The sequence below is a fragment of the Dreissena polymorpha genome, chromosome 6 (genome assembly GCF_020536995.1).
Source record: "Dreissena polymorpha isolate Duluth1 chromosome 6, UMN_Dpol_1.0, whole genome shotgun sequence".
NCBI classification, from domain to species: Eukaryota; Metazoa; Mollusca; class Bivalvia; order Myida; family Dreissenidae; genus Dreissena; species Dreissena polymorpha.
Genome location: NC_068360.1, coordinates 47,222,225 through 47,235,525, shown reverse-complemented (window position 1 = coordinate 47,235,525; position 13,301 = coordinate 47,222,225). Strand labels below are relative to the sequence as shown.

Here is a 13,301-nt window from a genome sequence, read left to right as displayed (position 1 = left end):
TTCCTTTTCACTGTTTATTTATTTTCATATTTTATATTACTTATTATTTTTCACTTAGATTTAAGGACGTGACATTTTTATTTCAAAAACGTTCTATTATTTCACCTATTATTAATTCATTGATTTACTAACTGTACCCGATTTCATTTAAGTTATTTCAAGACTGTGATATATTTATACATGTGATATTGTGTGATTGTATAACAACTGTGATATTATACGTGCAGACGTGAAAGACTGTTAAATGCTATACGTGCAGACGTGAAAGACTGAAGTTTTATAGTGCTTTTAATTATCATTGTGTTTTTATATCCGTGTTAAAGTCTTGTTTCAAATTAGTTTCTTTATCGGGTCCTGGTCAGCTATACTGTCCAGTTTACGTCTGACTGAATAAAGTTTTATGAAAAAGAAAAAAGTATCTGTTCTTATCAGCTTAATATCTGATACGTCCCCCATTGGGGGACTTCGATATTAAACTGATTTTTGGACACAGATGAGATGTCAGGGGCTTGCTCCGCTCTCGTCACGGGTTGGCCCGGTATTGCAGTACCTCCGGGATCGGCCCCACTTAACCAAAACCAGTAATAAACCACTGAACGTTTCAGGCAGCGCCCCGATGCCGAGTGTCCACAGCAAGCCGACCAGCGTTGAGTCAGACAGGAACAGCGGTCTCCTCCGGACACGTGGTAATCCGCTTGCGGACGACAGCCGATGAGACAGACACGCACGAGCACCGCCGATTCGCTCGTGTGACCGACCGACCGTTGCAGCAGGTAGGCACTCAAATCGCGTTCGTTCATAAGAAAATCACGTAACAAAATGTCGAGTATTGTGTGAACGGTTTCTGCAGAAAATGTTTGGCAGTAAAAATGTGACCAAAGCAATACAGAAATACGTGTACAAAGCTAATGCCGATGGCTATTATGTACACTAGTTATGCCTAATATTTATATAACATGTACTATAATTATTCTATACATATTGTAAATAGCATAATACTTACAAATATGTTATACGGTTTTAGAGATAATCTGATGGCTTCGATCATTATTTTCAATACTAACTTAACAAATGGTTTTATTTTGTGGTTTTGCCTAGATCTAAAAATAGACACACGCGCGCTGCTCTCCGTATATAATGCAACGATTTCGCTTACTTTGTGTCTACGGCCATATCACGTTGAAAACACCGGTTCTCGTCCGATCACCGAAGTTAAGCAACGTCGAGCCCGGTTAGTACTTGGATGGGTGACCGCCTGGGAATACCGGGTGCTGTAGACTTTTGTTTCACTTTTATTTTTCGTTTGTGCTGCTGTATTCCGCACCGAATACGCAGGTATGGAGCGATTATATGATGTTTCTTTTGTTATTTCTAGTTTACTCGTGGAAGCAAGAGTGCATCGCGACAGAAGAAGACACACTCACTAGAAGACGTGCAAAAAGTATAATTTGAATGCTTCGCGCCACGTAACTCTGCTATAGCGCGACAGGACTAAACGCACGCAGCAGCCATTCGATGGGCTGAAAGTCGACGTCGGAAAACGTTTCAAACCGGAAGTACGTACGAAACACGCGCAATTATGTTCTGTGTTGTTTCTGACGCGCGGACGCGAAATCTGAGTGCGAGAAAACGTTCCAAATTACGAACGCGCGCCATTGTGACGAACGACGGGCGCGCACCTTACATTTCGCGTGTGCGTGGCTAAACGTGGGGCGAATGTAGTTGTTTCGTACGTAATGCTTTCCAGGAATGACGACGGTATCGCTTCTCGGCCTTTTGGCTAAGATCAAAGTGTAGTATCTGTTCTTATCAGCTTAATATCTGATACGTCCCCCATTGGGGGACTTCGATATTAAACTGATTTTTGGACACAGATGAGATGTCAGGGGCTTGCTCCGCTCTCGTCACGGGTTGGCCCGGTATTGCAGTACCTCCGGGATCGGCCCACTTAACCAAAACCAGTAATAAACCACTGAACGTTTCAGGCAGCGCCCCGATGCCGAGTGTCCACAGCAAGCCGACCAGCGTTGAGTCAGACAGGAACAGCGGTCTCCTCCGGACACGTGGTAATCCGCTTGCGGACGACAGCCGATGAGACAGACACGCACGAGCACCGCCGATTCGCTCGTGTGACCGACCGACCGTTGCAGCAGGTAGGCACTCAAATCGCGTTCGTTCATAAGAAAATCACGTAACAAAATGTCGAGTATTGTGTGAACGGTTTCTGCAGAAAATGTTTGGCAGTAAAAATGTGACCAAAGCAATACAGAAATACGTGTACAAAGCTAATGCCGATGGCTATTATGTACACTAGTTATGCCTAATATTTATATAACATGTACTATAATTATTCTATACATATTGTAAATAGCATAATACTTACAAATATGTTATACGGTTTTAGAGATAATCTGATGGCTTCGATCATTATTTTCAATACTAACTTAACAAATGGTTTTATTGTGTGGTTTTGCCTAGATCTAAAAATAGACACACGCGCGCTGCTCTCCGTATATAATGCAACAATTTCGCTTACTTTGTGTCTACGGCCATATCACGTTGAAAACACCGGTTCTCGTCCGATCACCGAAGTTAAGCAACGTCGAGCCCGGTTAGTACTTGGATGGGTGACCGCCTGGGAATACCGGGTGCTGTAGACTTTTGTTTCACTTTTATTTTTCGTTTGTGCTGCTGTATTCCGCACCGAATACGCAGGTATGGAGCGATTATATGATGTTTCTTTTGTTATTTCTAGTTTACTCGTGGAAGCAAGAGTGCATCGCGACAGAAGAAGACACACTCACTAGAAGACGTGCAAAAAGTATAATTTGAATGCTTCGCGCCACGTAACTCTGCTATAGCGCGACAGGACTAAACGCACGCAACAGCCATTTGATGGGCTGAAAGTCGACGTCGGAAAACGTTTCAAACCGGAAGTACGTACGAAACACGCGCAATTATGTTCTGTGTTGTTTCTGACGCGCGGACGCGAAATCTGAGTGCGAGAAAACGTTCCAAATTACGAACGCGCGCCATTGTGACGAACGACGGGCGCGCACCTTACATTTCGCGTGTGCGTGGCTAAACGTGGGGCGAATGTAGTTGTTTCGTACGTAATGCTTTCCAGGAATGACGACGGTATCGCTTCTCGGCCTTTTGGCTAAGATCAAATTAACTGTAAGCGGTAACAGTAGTCATATTGCGTGTTTTGTTTTCTTTTTCTGAAAATGATTGAAGTTAAGCTTCCAGCGATAGAGGGAAATGCAGTTGTGTCAGAGGTTCTACAAAGATCGGTCAGGCTCTTTTGCAAAGAAGGACTGTCGTCATTTGAGACCGTGAGGGCTCTTATACAAACTGGGATTCTTCCAGAGGATATAGAACGCATAAATAAAGGTCAGTCGAACCAGTCGGTGGAGGTTTTGTTCAAATTTCGGGACTGTCTAAGGAAGTTGTCGGACTTTGATGGAGTTTTGGAGGTTGGGGGCAAGACTGTTGAAGTCTCTAATTTGTCCTTGAAACGGGTCATGCTCAAAATCCACTGGCTACCTATCTATTTCAACACTGGGAAGCTTAGTGAGATCTTTACAAAGTTTGGAAAGGTTCTAAGAGTCACGGACGAACATTTTGAGTTTGACGGTGTGGAAATTGCAACTGGAGTTCGTAGAGTTTTGATTGAGATGGAGGAGGAGAAGTTGGCTTATGTGCCACATTTATTAAGCTTTGCATGCGGTGCCAGGGCGCTGATGACTATGTACGGGCGTCCCCCCCTGTGTCTGAGGTGCCATACCGTCGGGCACATCAGGAGGGAATGCCCGGACAGGGATACTGGCGCTCGGAATCCTTTTTCCGCCGAAAAAGTGCAGGAGCCAGTCGACCAGGCTCAACTTCCGGCAGCATGCCCAGCTGTTACGGACACTCAGGCCTTAAACGATCTTCCGGCAGCGCCAAAAGGTGCGCAGCCGGAAGAAGTTATCCAGGAACAGACTCAGACGGTGGTGCAAGGAGTGACCAAGGTGGCGCAGAAACCTGTGCAGTCGGAGGGCCGCGGGAGGGGCCGGTCTCTTACCCCAAAGTCGTCAAAACCAGGGATCATGGAAAAGAAAACGGTTGCGAACCAACCTGCGCAGCCGGTTGGAAAGGTTACAGCAAAGCAGTCCGGTGCGAAGGGGGAGGTACCGCCGGTGGCGCAAAAGTCGGCGCAGCCGGTGACACCACCCTCGACGCAGCTGGATGCCCAGTGCGAGGACCCCAATATGGAAACAGACAGGCCAGACATTCGGGGTGAGCGAAGAGCTCGTTCGAGATCGGGGGAGAGGGATGTTTCCCAATTATCAAGGAACAAGGTCCGGAGGGCGCCGGCAACGCCTTCATCGCCTGAACATACAGGACTGACTGGTATGTTATCAGGAGACAGTTTTATGGACTCTTTGCTGGATACGATGTCTCCGCACTCGGAGTCTTTTTAATATATATATATTTAAATAATGCATAAAACAATAATGAAAATAAAAAGTAAAAAATATAAAATACCAAAAACAAACATTGTGTGTAGTATAAATATACTTACCTTGTATATATTTACCATCTGTAGTTTCTTTTATTGTATATCGAAGTAATCGAATCATATAAATATAATATTCTTACCTTTTTACTTACCTATATGCTACCCACCTGTGTAGTTCTTCTATGTCCATTGTATTTACCTAAAACAAAAAATATAAATATCAAATTAATATTAATTAATGTATTGTGTAAATTACAGTTTATTAGTATAAACAACAAAATTATAATGCTTTACTACCCTTTAATAATTAACTCCCTTTTACATAACTTTCAGTCTTATTGTTTATCTTTTGCTCAAAACCAGTTTCTATACATGTTCAAGTTTACACATGTAGTGCATTTATTTCAACTGTCTTTATCTATCTGCTCGTGTTTTTACTGCTCGTGTGACAGTGGACTCAGTGAACCGCTCACACGAGCTCTTATTGATTTGTATGCATTCTGGTATTGGTTTTACCAAATATGTGTATGTAGGTTTATAATGTCTAAACATCATATTAGTTTTTTGATTGTTTTTATTTCATATTATAAGCATATAACTTGTAGGACTGTCACATTTATTTGTTTAAAAATTGTTAAATTAAACCCGCAAATGAATTGTGATTATTCTCATTTTAACGTTTATTTAATACCCGTAAATAAATCTCACTGCAGTGTACAGAACATCGAATTGAAGTTGATTTGCATGCTTTTTGTTTTACAGGTATTATTGTCTCACTGTCTTTCTTTAGCTCCACGTGTTTTTCACTATCGAATCGAAGTCGATGTCCATGATTTTTCTTTATAGGTATTGGATTGTGTATGTGTAGTGTTTTAAACAAAATATCTCATGGCTAATTTAAAAATAGGTTCTTTGAATATAAATGGTTTGATTACAAATGATAGACAGTTATTTTTACGTAATTTCTTAAATGTTAACACTTTTGATGTATTATGCTTACAAGAAACCCATATTAATAATTTTATGACTGCTAAGTCAATTGAACAAGTTTTAAACCTTACAAATAAAATTGCATGGGGTTTCGGTGATGGTAGATCTAAAGGGGTGGCGATAATTGTTTTAAATCAAACTATAAATATAGATTCTTTTCAAACAGATATAGAAGGGAGGTTATTGTATGTTGATTTATCTGTTCATAATGTTAATCTTAGAGTAGTTAATGTATATGCACCCAATATTGAAATTGAAAGAAATGAATACTTTGAAAATTTGAATACATATTTAGTCACTAGTAGACATGTTATTCTAGTTGGAGATTTTAATTGTGTTTTAAACACTCGGTTAGATAAAATTGGGGGTAATATGGATAGGGGATTAGTGGGGTCAAAGATATTATCACAACTTTTAACTAAATTTAGTTTGTTTGATGCTTATAGATATTTATATCCCAATGAAAAATGTGTTACATGGTTTAGAAAATTAGGAACTGATGACAATTCTTATATAGGTTGTAGATTAGATAGATTTTATATTACTAAGTTATTACAGAAAAATGTTGTTAATTGTATAAATATACCTTTTACTATTTCAGACCACGATTTAATATTATTAGAATTAAATATGGATGATACTTTAACGTTTGGTAATTCGTATTGGAAATTTAATAATTCTTTTTTAGAGGATAGTGAGTTTATTGAAACTTTTAAATATTATTGGCAAATCATGTCACGGACAGATGAAGTAACTTTAGAATATTGGGAAAATATGAAAATGTTAATTAAAGAATTTTGTATTGATCATGGTAAAAGTAAAAGAAATGAAATATATTGTGAAATTAAATTATTTAAAAATCTGTATAAAATTTCCACTGATTTAAAAGAAAAACATGATTATAAAATACAAATAAGTAAACTAGAAAGTGATTTACACAAAGGCTTTATTGTTAGAAGTAAAACAAATGTACTTAACAGTAATGAAAATCCTTCCTCTAGCTTTGCAAATATTGAGCAATCTAAGGGTTTTAAGAAAACTATTAGTCATATTAATTATAATGGTGTGGATTGTAAATCTTCAGAAAGTATTTTAACTAGTTTTAATGATTTCTATTCAAAATTATACACATGTGAACCAATTGATAATTCCTTAAATGATGTATTTTTAAATAATGTTCCTAAAGTGTCTAATGAAGATAATGATATTTTAGCACAAGATATAAATAAAGAAGAAATTTTGTTAGCCTTAAAAGCCATGGAAAGAAATAAATCACCAGGTAGTGATGGCTTAACAGTAGAGTTTTATTTGAAATTCTTTGATTTATTTGGTAATTTGTTAAAATGTATTTATGATAAATGTTTTGAACTTGGTTATATGTCACCATCCCAAAAATTGTCTTATATCACTCTGTTATGTAAAGATAAAAATAATAGTACAGATGTTAAAAATTATAGACCCATTTCTTTATTAAATGTAGACAGGAAAATTGTATCAAAAGTTTTAACTAACAGATTAGTAAATGTTTTGCCTTCCATTATTTCTGATAGTCAAACTTGTTCCATTAAAGGTAGAACTATATTTGACAATGTACATTTATTAAGGAATATTTTTGATTATGTTAATCAAAAAGATATTTCAGCTTGCTTCATTAATTTAGACCAAGAAAAAGCCTTTGACAGAGTGTCATGGAAATATTTGTATAATGTTTTGCAATCTTTTAATTTTTCACCTAAGTTTATTGCTTTTATTAAAGTTCTATATACAGATATTGAATCATCCGTTATTGTTAATAACCATATATCTGAGCCTTTTCGTTTGTCAAGATCTGTGAGACAAGGCTGTTCACTCAGTCCTTTATTATATGTTCTATGTTTAGAACCTTTTATTTTAAAAGTCCAAAACAATATTAATATTAAAGGCTTAAAAGTTCCAGGTTCACCTTTAGAAATCAAAATTTCAGCTTATGCTGATGATAATACTGCAATTTTAATAGATGATGTATCTATTTCTCATTTCTTTAAAGATGTTAAACTTTTTGAATCAGTTAGTGGTTCAAAGGTTAATTATAATAAATCCAATGGAGTTTTTATGGGAAAATGGAAAAGTAGGTCTGATCATCCTTTTGGTATATCTTGGGTAAAAAATTGTAAAGTTTTGGGATATTATTTTGGCTATGATATTAATTATAATGAAATATGGTCTAACTTATTTTTAAAGTTTACAAAAGTTATTAATTTATGTAGATCCTTTAAAATGTCGTTTAAAGGAAAAAGTACAATCCTTAATTCTTTAGCTTTTTCAAAAATTCTGTACTATATAAGTGCTGGACATTTTCCAGATGTATATATTAATATGTTTCAAAAATTGTGTTTTAAATTTATTTGGTCTTCTTCTTTTGAACCTGTTAACAGGAAAACATTATACTTACCTTTCAAGGAAGGAGGTTTAAATGTCCCACATGTTTTGTATAAATGGTACTCTTTGTTGTTGTCACATGTACAAAAGTTTATTTCAGATTACAATGCACCATGGAGTTATTTTACAAAATATTGGATTGGTTTTAAATTAAGAAAATATAACAAGAATTTTGAAAGTAATTTATATCCCAAAAGTGAAAGTATGCCTTTATTTTATAAAAATTGTCTTAAAGCTGTAGATGCCATCTTAAAAATAAAAGAAGATATTAGTTTTATGTGTATAAATGCCAAACAATTCAATTGTATGCTTTTAACAGTAGATGATAAAGTTGTTAAATGTAAAGTTAATTTTCCACAAATTAACTTTTCTACTTCTTTTACAAACATATTTTCAAAAGCAATAGACCCATGTCATAGAAATATTTGTTTCACTTTAGTTCATGATGTACCTTATGTAAATTATTATCTTTATCTTAAAGGAATATCAAAAATTAAAAATTGTTATTTCTGTAAAAATATTGAAACTGTTTCCCACTTATTTATTGAATGTTCCTTTTTCAACCCACTTAATAAAACTGTTTTATATTTGTTAAACATAGCTTCTGACTCAAAGATCACACTTTCAGAAAAAATGTTAAGATTTTTTGATTTTACACCAGATAGTACTGGTCATAATTACACCTTTTTAGTTATTTTATCAATTTCCAGGTTTGTTATTTGGAACATAAGAAATCAGACAAAACATAATAAAAAACAATTTAAAATTATTGATAGTCTAACCATGTTTTTGTCTTTACTTAGATTTAGAATTTATGTTGATTTTAAAAGATTGAATTACTGTCAATTTGTGGAATCATGGGGATTGTATGATATTATCTCCCCTGTTGATAATGAACTTGTTTATGGTGCAGATAGTTTTGTGGAATTTTATGTTAACAAGTTTAAATTGCGTTAACTCCCTTTCATACGTTTTCTTTCCTATGGTACATGTTTATAAATAGTCAGTAAAAACCTGTTTTCTAGGGCTTACACATAGTGCATGTGTTTAAAGTAGATATCTATTCATGTTTTTACAGGAACCGCGAACACCGTCAATGTATTGATTATATGCAAGCTGTTATTGGTTTTACCAATCATACAGTCGCTAGATTAAAGCATTTAAATTTTGTATTACTTGTTTTGCTTTGTTTGTAATTGTATAAAGTTCATATTCTTTGTCTGTATATTATAATTCATGGTTTAAATTTATTTAATTTAAACATCAAAATGTGTCTGTTTTACAGATTTAATACGTGATTTAACGTTTATTTGTCTTTGTAGTTAACCGCGCTTCAATGTGCAAGGTGTCGAGTAGTCATCGGAGTTTTGTGTGTTTATATGTTTACGGGTTTATCTCAGTCGTGTAGTATATTGTACGCTGATATTGCCTTTTGCTGTTGTTCTTTTTCTTTCTGCTTTCAGGATGACGATAGCCGGCCGGTTTGCGTGTAGGACACCGGGGTTGTCATCCTGCGGGCAGAAAGGAGAAGATAATTGTTATGTCGTATTGTCTTAGTTGTCTCTCTTTGTGTCGTTGCATGTTGTGCATGAACGACGTACTAATATTTCTTCCATCAATGGATTATTTAATTATTTATATATAGTATTTAATAAATTAATTGTCTTCATGTTTTATGTCACGTGTATCAGGCTGTGCTCGGTTTCGGAGTCTGAGGGGAGATTGTAGTTGTCCACTGCGATCTCGCTTATGACTTTGAAACCCAGCCCCGTCGTAGACTATGGATGTCAGCGGGTGGTTGGTGGCTTTTTCCGGAAGGGGAGGCTCGAGCCGCGTCGTCCGGGTGACGCAACCACCTGCCTGCGCTTCCTTTTTGTTTATGCCTTTGTGTCTTTTGGTTTTTAATTTTTCTGTAACATTTAAGCGTTAGTTTTATGGTACGTGACATTCTTTCTAAATTATATAATGTAATTATAGTATTATATTAATCCATTGAAAAACTAACATTGCCCGATTTATTTAAGGTTGGTGGAATTGTTTTGTATAAAGACTGTGATATTTATGATACATGTGATATTTGTGATTGAAAACCATCTGTGATATATTATAACGTGCAGACGTGAAAAGACTGAACAAGTGCAAACGTGCAGACGTGAAAGACTGAATTTTTAAAAGCGCTTTAAATTCGTGCGTGTGTGTTTTTATTATCCATGTTTAAAGTCTTATTTCCACCATTATTGTATTTATTTAATATCTTCGTTATCGGGCCCTGGGCAAATTTACTGCCCAGTTACGTACTTGAATAAAGTATTATGAAAAAGAAAAAAAAAAAAAAAAAAAAAAGGATCTGTTCTTATCTTTGTGCGATTTTTTTCTTTTTCGTTAATATGATTGAGGTTAAATTACCTGCGATTGAGGGCAATGCGGTAGTGGAGGAATTTCTTAACCGATCAGTAAGGCTTTTTTCTAAAAATGGATTGTCTACGTATGAAACGGTGAGGGCCCTCAAACAGGCCGGGATTGCTCCAGAGGATATTCAACGAATAAACAAAGGTCAATCTTATCAGTCGGTTGAGGTGATGTTTAAATTTCGCGACTGTTTAAGAAAGTTGTCGGACTTGAAAGGACTTCTAGATGTGGGAGGAAAAACGGTGGAAGTATCGAGTTTGGGATTGAAAAAAGTAATGCTGAAAATCCACTGGCTGCCTGTGTATTTTAATACCGGTAAGCTCAGCGAGATTTTCTCGAAATTTGGGAAAGTACTAAGAGTGACAGATGAACATTTTGATTTCGATGGTGTTCCGATTGCAACTGGAGTCCGTCGCGTTTTCATCGATATGGAGGAGGAGAAATTGAGTTGCTTACCACATTTACTTAATTTTGCCTGTGGTGCAAAGGCACTTATAACAATGTATGGGCGTCCCCCCCTGTGTCTGCGTTGCCGTAATGTTGGGCACGTCAGGAAGGAATGCCCAGAACAAATTTCTGGCGCCCGTCATCAAAATGTTGTGGAAAAGCAACCTTTGCTTGCGGATTCGTCAAAAGATGCGCAGCAGGGAACAGTGAAGACGGTGACATCTGCTACTCAACCGGCAGCGCCAAAATCTGTGCAGCCGGAAGGCCACAGATAGGTAAGTCGGCAATGCCAAACTCGGCACAGCCGAACAAACCAAAGCCTAAGTCCTCTTCACAGAGGAAAAAACTAATGGAAAAAGATTCACAACCGGCAGAGCCACAAACGGCACAGCCAGTGAAGAATCTTTCGTCCCAGGTGAAGCGAATGGAGAGAGATGGACAGGAGTCAGAGGAGGAAGGACATATGGAAACGGACATAAGAGGTGAAAGGCGAAACAGGGCGGAAGATGAAGACCCGTCACAAATGCCCAGAAACAAGTACCGGAAGTCACCGGTCACGCCTTCTTCGCCAGAACACACTGACTTATCTGGTATGTTAGCTGGTGATAGCTTTATGGACTCTTTGTTGGAGACTATGTCTCCGCACACAGAGCCCATGTAGATTGTGTAATGTGTATATATATGTTTTAAAAATACATAAAACAAAAATGAAAATAAAAAGTAAAAAATTTATAATTCAAAAAACAAAAATTGTACTAAGTATAAATATACTTACCTTGTATATACTTACCTTTTGTGTGTTATTCTTATTATATATCGAAGACATCGAATCCTGTAAATATAAAATACTTACCTTTGCATTACTTACCCATTTGGTACTTACCTTTGTAGTTCTTCTTTGCCCATTAGTATCTAAAACAAAAAATATAATTAATATTTTAATATTCATTAATGTATTTTGTAAATTACAGTGTAATAGTGTTAACAACAAAATCAAAATATCTAACTACTCTTTAATAATTAACTCCCCTTTACATAATTGTCAGTCTTGTTGCATATCTTTTGTACAAAACCAGTTTTTAAACATGTCCAAGTTAACACATTTAGTGCATTTATTTATACTGTTTGTCTTGAGCTCCCCGTGTTTCTACTGCTCAATATGTGATACACTCAGTGAACCAATTACACGAGGTTTTATTGATTTATATGCACGTTGGTATTGGTTTTACCAAAAATTATTTTGTAGATTTATAACATTTAAATCAGCTATTGGTTTGTGGAATGTTTTCAATTTATATTATACTCGTATTACTTGTATTAGTAATTTAATACGGTTTAAATTAAACTGGAAAATAAATTGTAATTATTTGAATTTGTACATTTATTTCATACCTGTAGATAAATCTCACTGCGCTGTACAGTGCATAGAATCAAGGCGTTTGGTTTTACAGGTATTATTGTTTCAACTCTCTTTCTTTAGCTCCTCGTGTTTTCACTATGGATTTGAAGTTGATGTCCATGATTTTTCTTTACAGGTATTGATAGTATATGTATGTGTAGTGTTTTCAAAAAATAAATAAATATCTCATGGCTAATTTAAAAATAGGTTCTCTGAATATAAATGGTTTGATTACAAAAGACAGACAATTATTTTTACGTAATTTCTTAAATGTTTACGCTTTTGATGTATTATGTTTACAAAAAAACCATATTAATAATTTCATTACTGCTAAATCAATTGAACAAGTTTTAAACCTTACTAATAAAATTGCATGGGGTTTTGGTGAAGGTAGATGTAAAGGTGTAGCGATAATTGTTTTAAATCCAACTTTAAATATAGATTCGTTTTAGACAGATATAGAAGGAAGGTTATTATATGTTGATTTATCTGTCCGTAATGTAAAATTAAGAGTAGTTAATATATATGCACCCAATATTGAAATTGAAAGAAATGAATACTTTGAAACTTTAAATACATACTTAGTCACTAGTAGACATGTTATTTTAGTTGGAGATTTTAATTGTGTTTTAAACACTCGCTTGGATAAAATAGGGGGTAATTTGGATAGGGGATTAGTGGGGTCAAAGATATTATCACAACTTTTAACTAAATTTAGTTTGTTTGATGCTTATACATATTTATATCCCAATGAAAAATGTGTTACATGGTTTAGAAAATTAGGAAGTGATGACAATTCTAATATATGTTGTAGATTAGATAGATTTTATATTAGTAAGCTATTACAGAAAAATGTAGTTAATTGTTCAAATATACCTTTTACTATTTCAGACCATGATTTAATATTATTAGAACTAAACATGGATGACACTTTAACGTTTGGTAATTCATATTGGAAATTTAATAATTCTTATTTAGAAGATAGTGATTTTATTGAAACTTTTAAATATTACTGGCAAATCGTGTCAAGGACTGATGAGATTATTTAAGAATATTGGGAAAATATGAAAATATTAATTAAAGAATTTTGTATTGATTATGGTAAAAGAAAAAGAAATGAAATATATTGTGAAA

The 13,301-nt window shown here is 35.3% G+C and overlaps 1 protein-coding gene, 3 non-coding genes and 1 pseudogene across 4 annotated transcripts; all 5 read left to right on the top strand.

Moving 5' to 3' along the window:
- Positions 1-390: 390 nt before the first annotated feature.
- LOC127836732 (U2 spliceosomal RNA) lies at positions 391-572 on the top strand (annotated as a pseudogene).
- Positions 573-1,161: 589 nt separating this feature from the next.
- LOC127836709 (5S ribosomal RNA) lies at positions 1,162-1,280 on the top strand. The gene has a single exon (XR_008028889.1). It is a non-coding gene; the product is annotated as a 5S ribosomal RNA (ribosomal RNA).
- A 480-nt stretch (positions 1,281-1,760) lies between these two features.
- On the top strand, positions 1,761-1,953 carry LOC127836728 (U2 spliceosomal RNA). The gene has a single exon (XR_008028907.1). It is a non-coding gene; the product is annotated as a U2 spliceosomal RNA (small nuclear RNA).
- Positions 1,954-2,541: 588 nt separating this feature from the next.
- On the top strand, positions 2,542-2,660 carry LOC127836708 (5S ribosomal RNA). The gene has a single exon (XR_008028888.1). It is a non-coding gene; the product is annotated as a 5S ribosomal RNA (ribosomal RNA).
- A 7,600-nt stretch (positions 2,661-10,260) lies between these two features.
- Positions 10,261-11,500, top strand: LOC127833402 (uncharacterized). The gene has a single exon (XM_052358632.1). It carries the CDS (start codon positions 10,300-10,302, stop codon positions 11,041-11,043), a length of 744 nt encoding a protein of 247 aa, XP_052214592.1. The 5' UTR covers positions 10,261-10,299; the 3' UTR covers positions 11,044-11,500.
- Positions 11,501-13,301: the final 1,801 nt, after the last annotated feature.

Coding starts and splice junctions, on each gene's coding strand:
- LOC127833402 (XM_052358632.1), top strand. CDS start 10,300: ATGATTGAGGTTAAATTACCTGCGATTGAGGGCAATGCGGTAGTGGAG.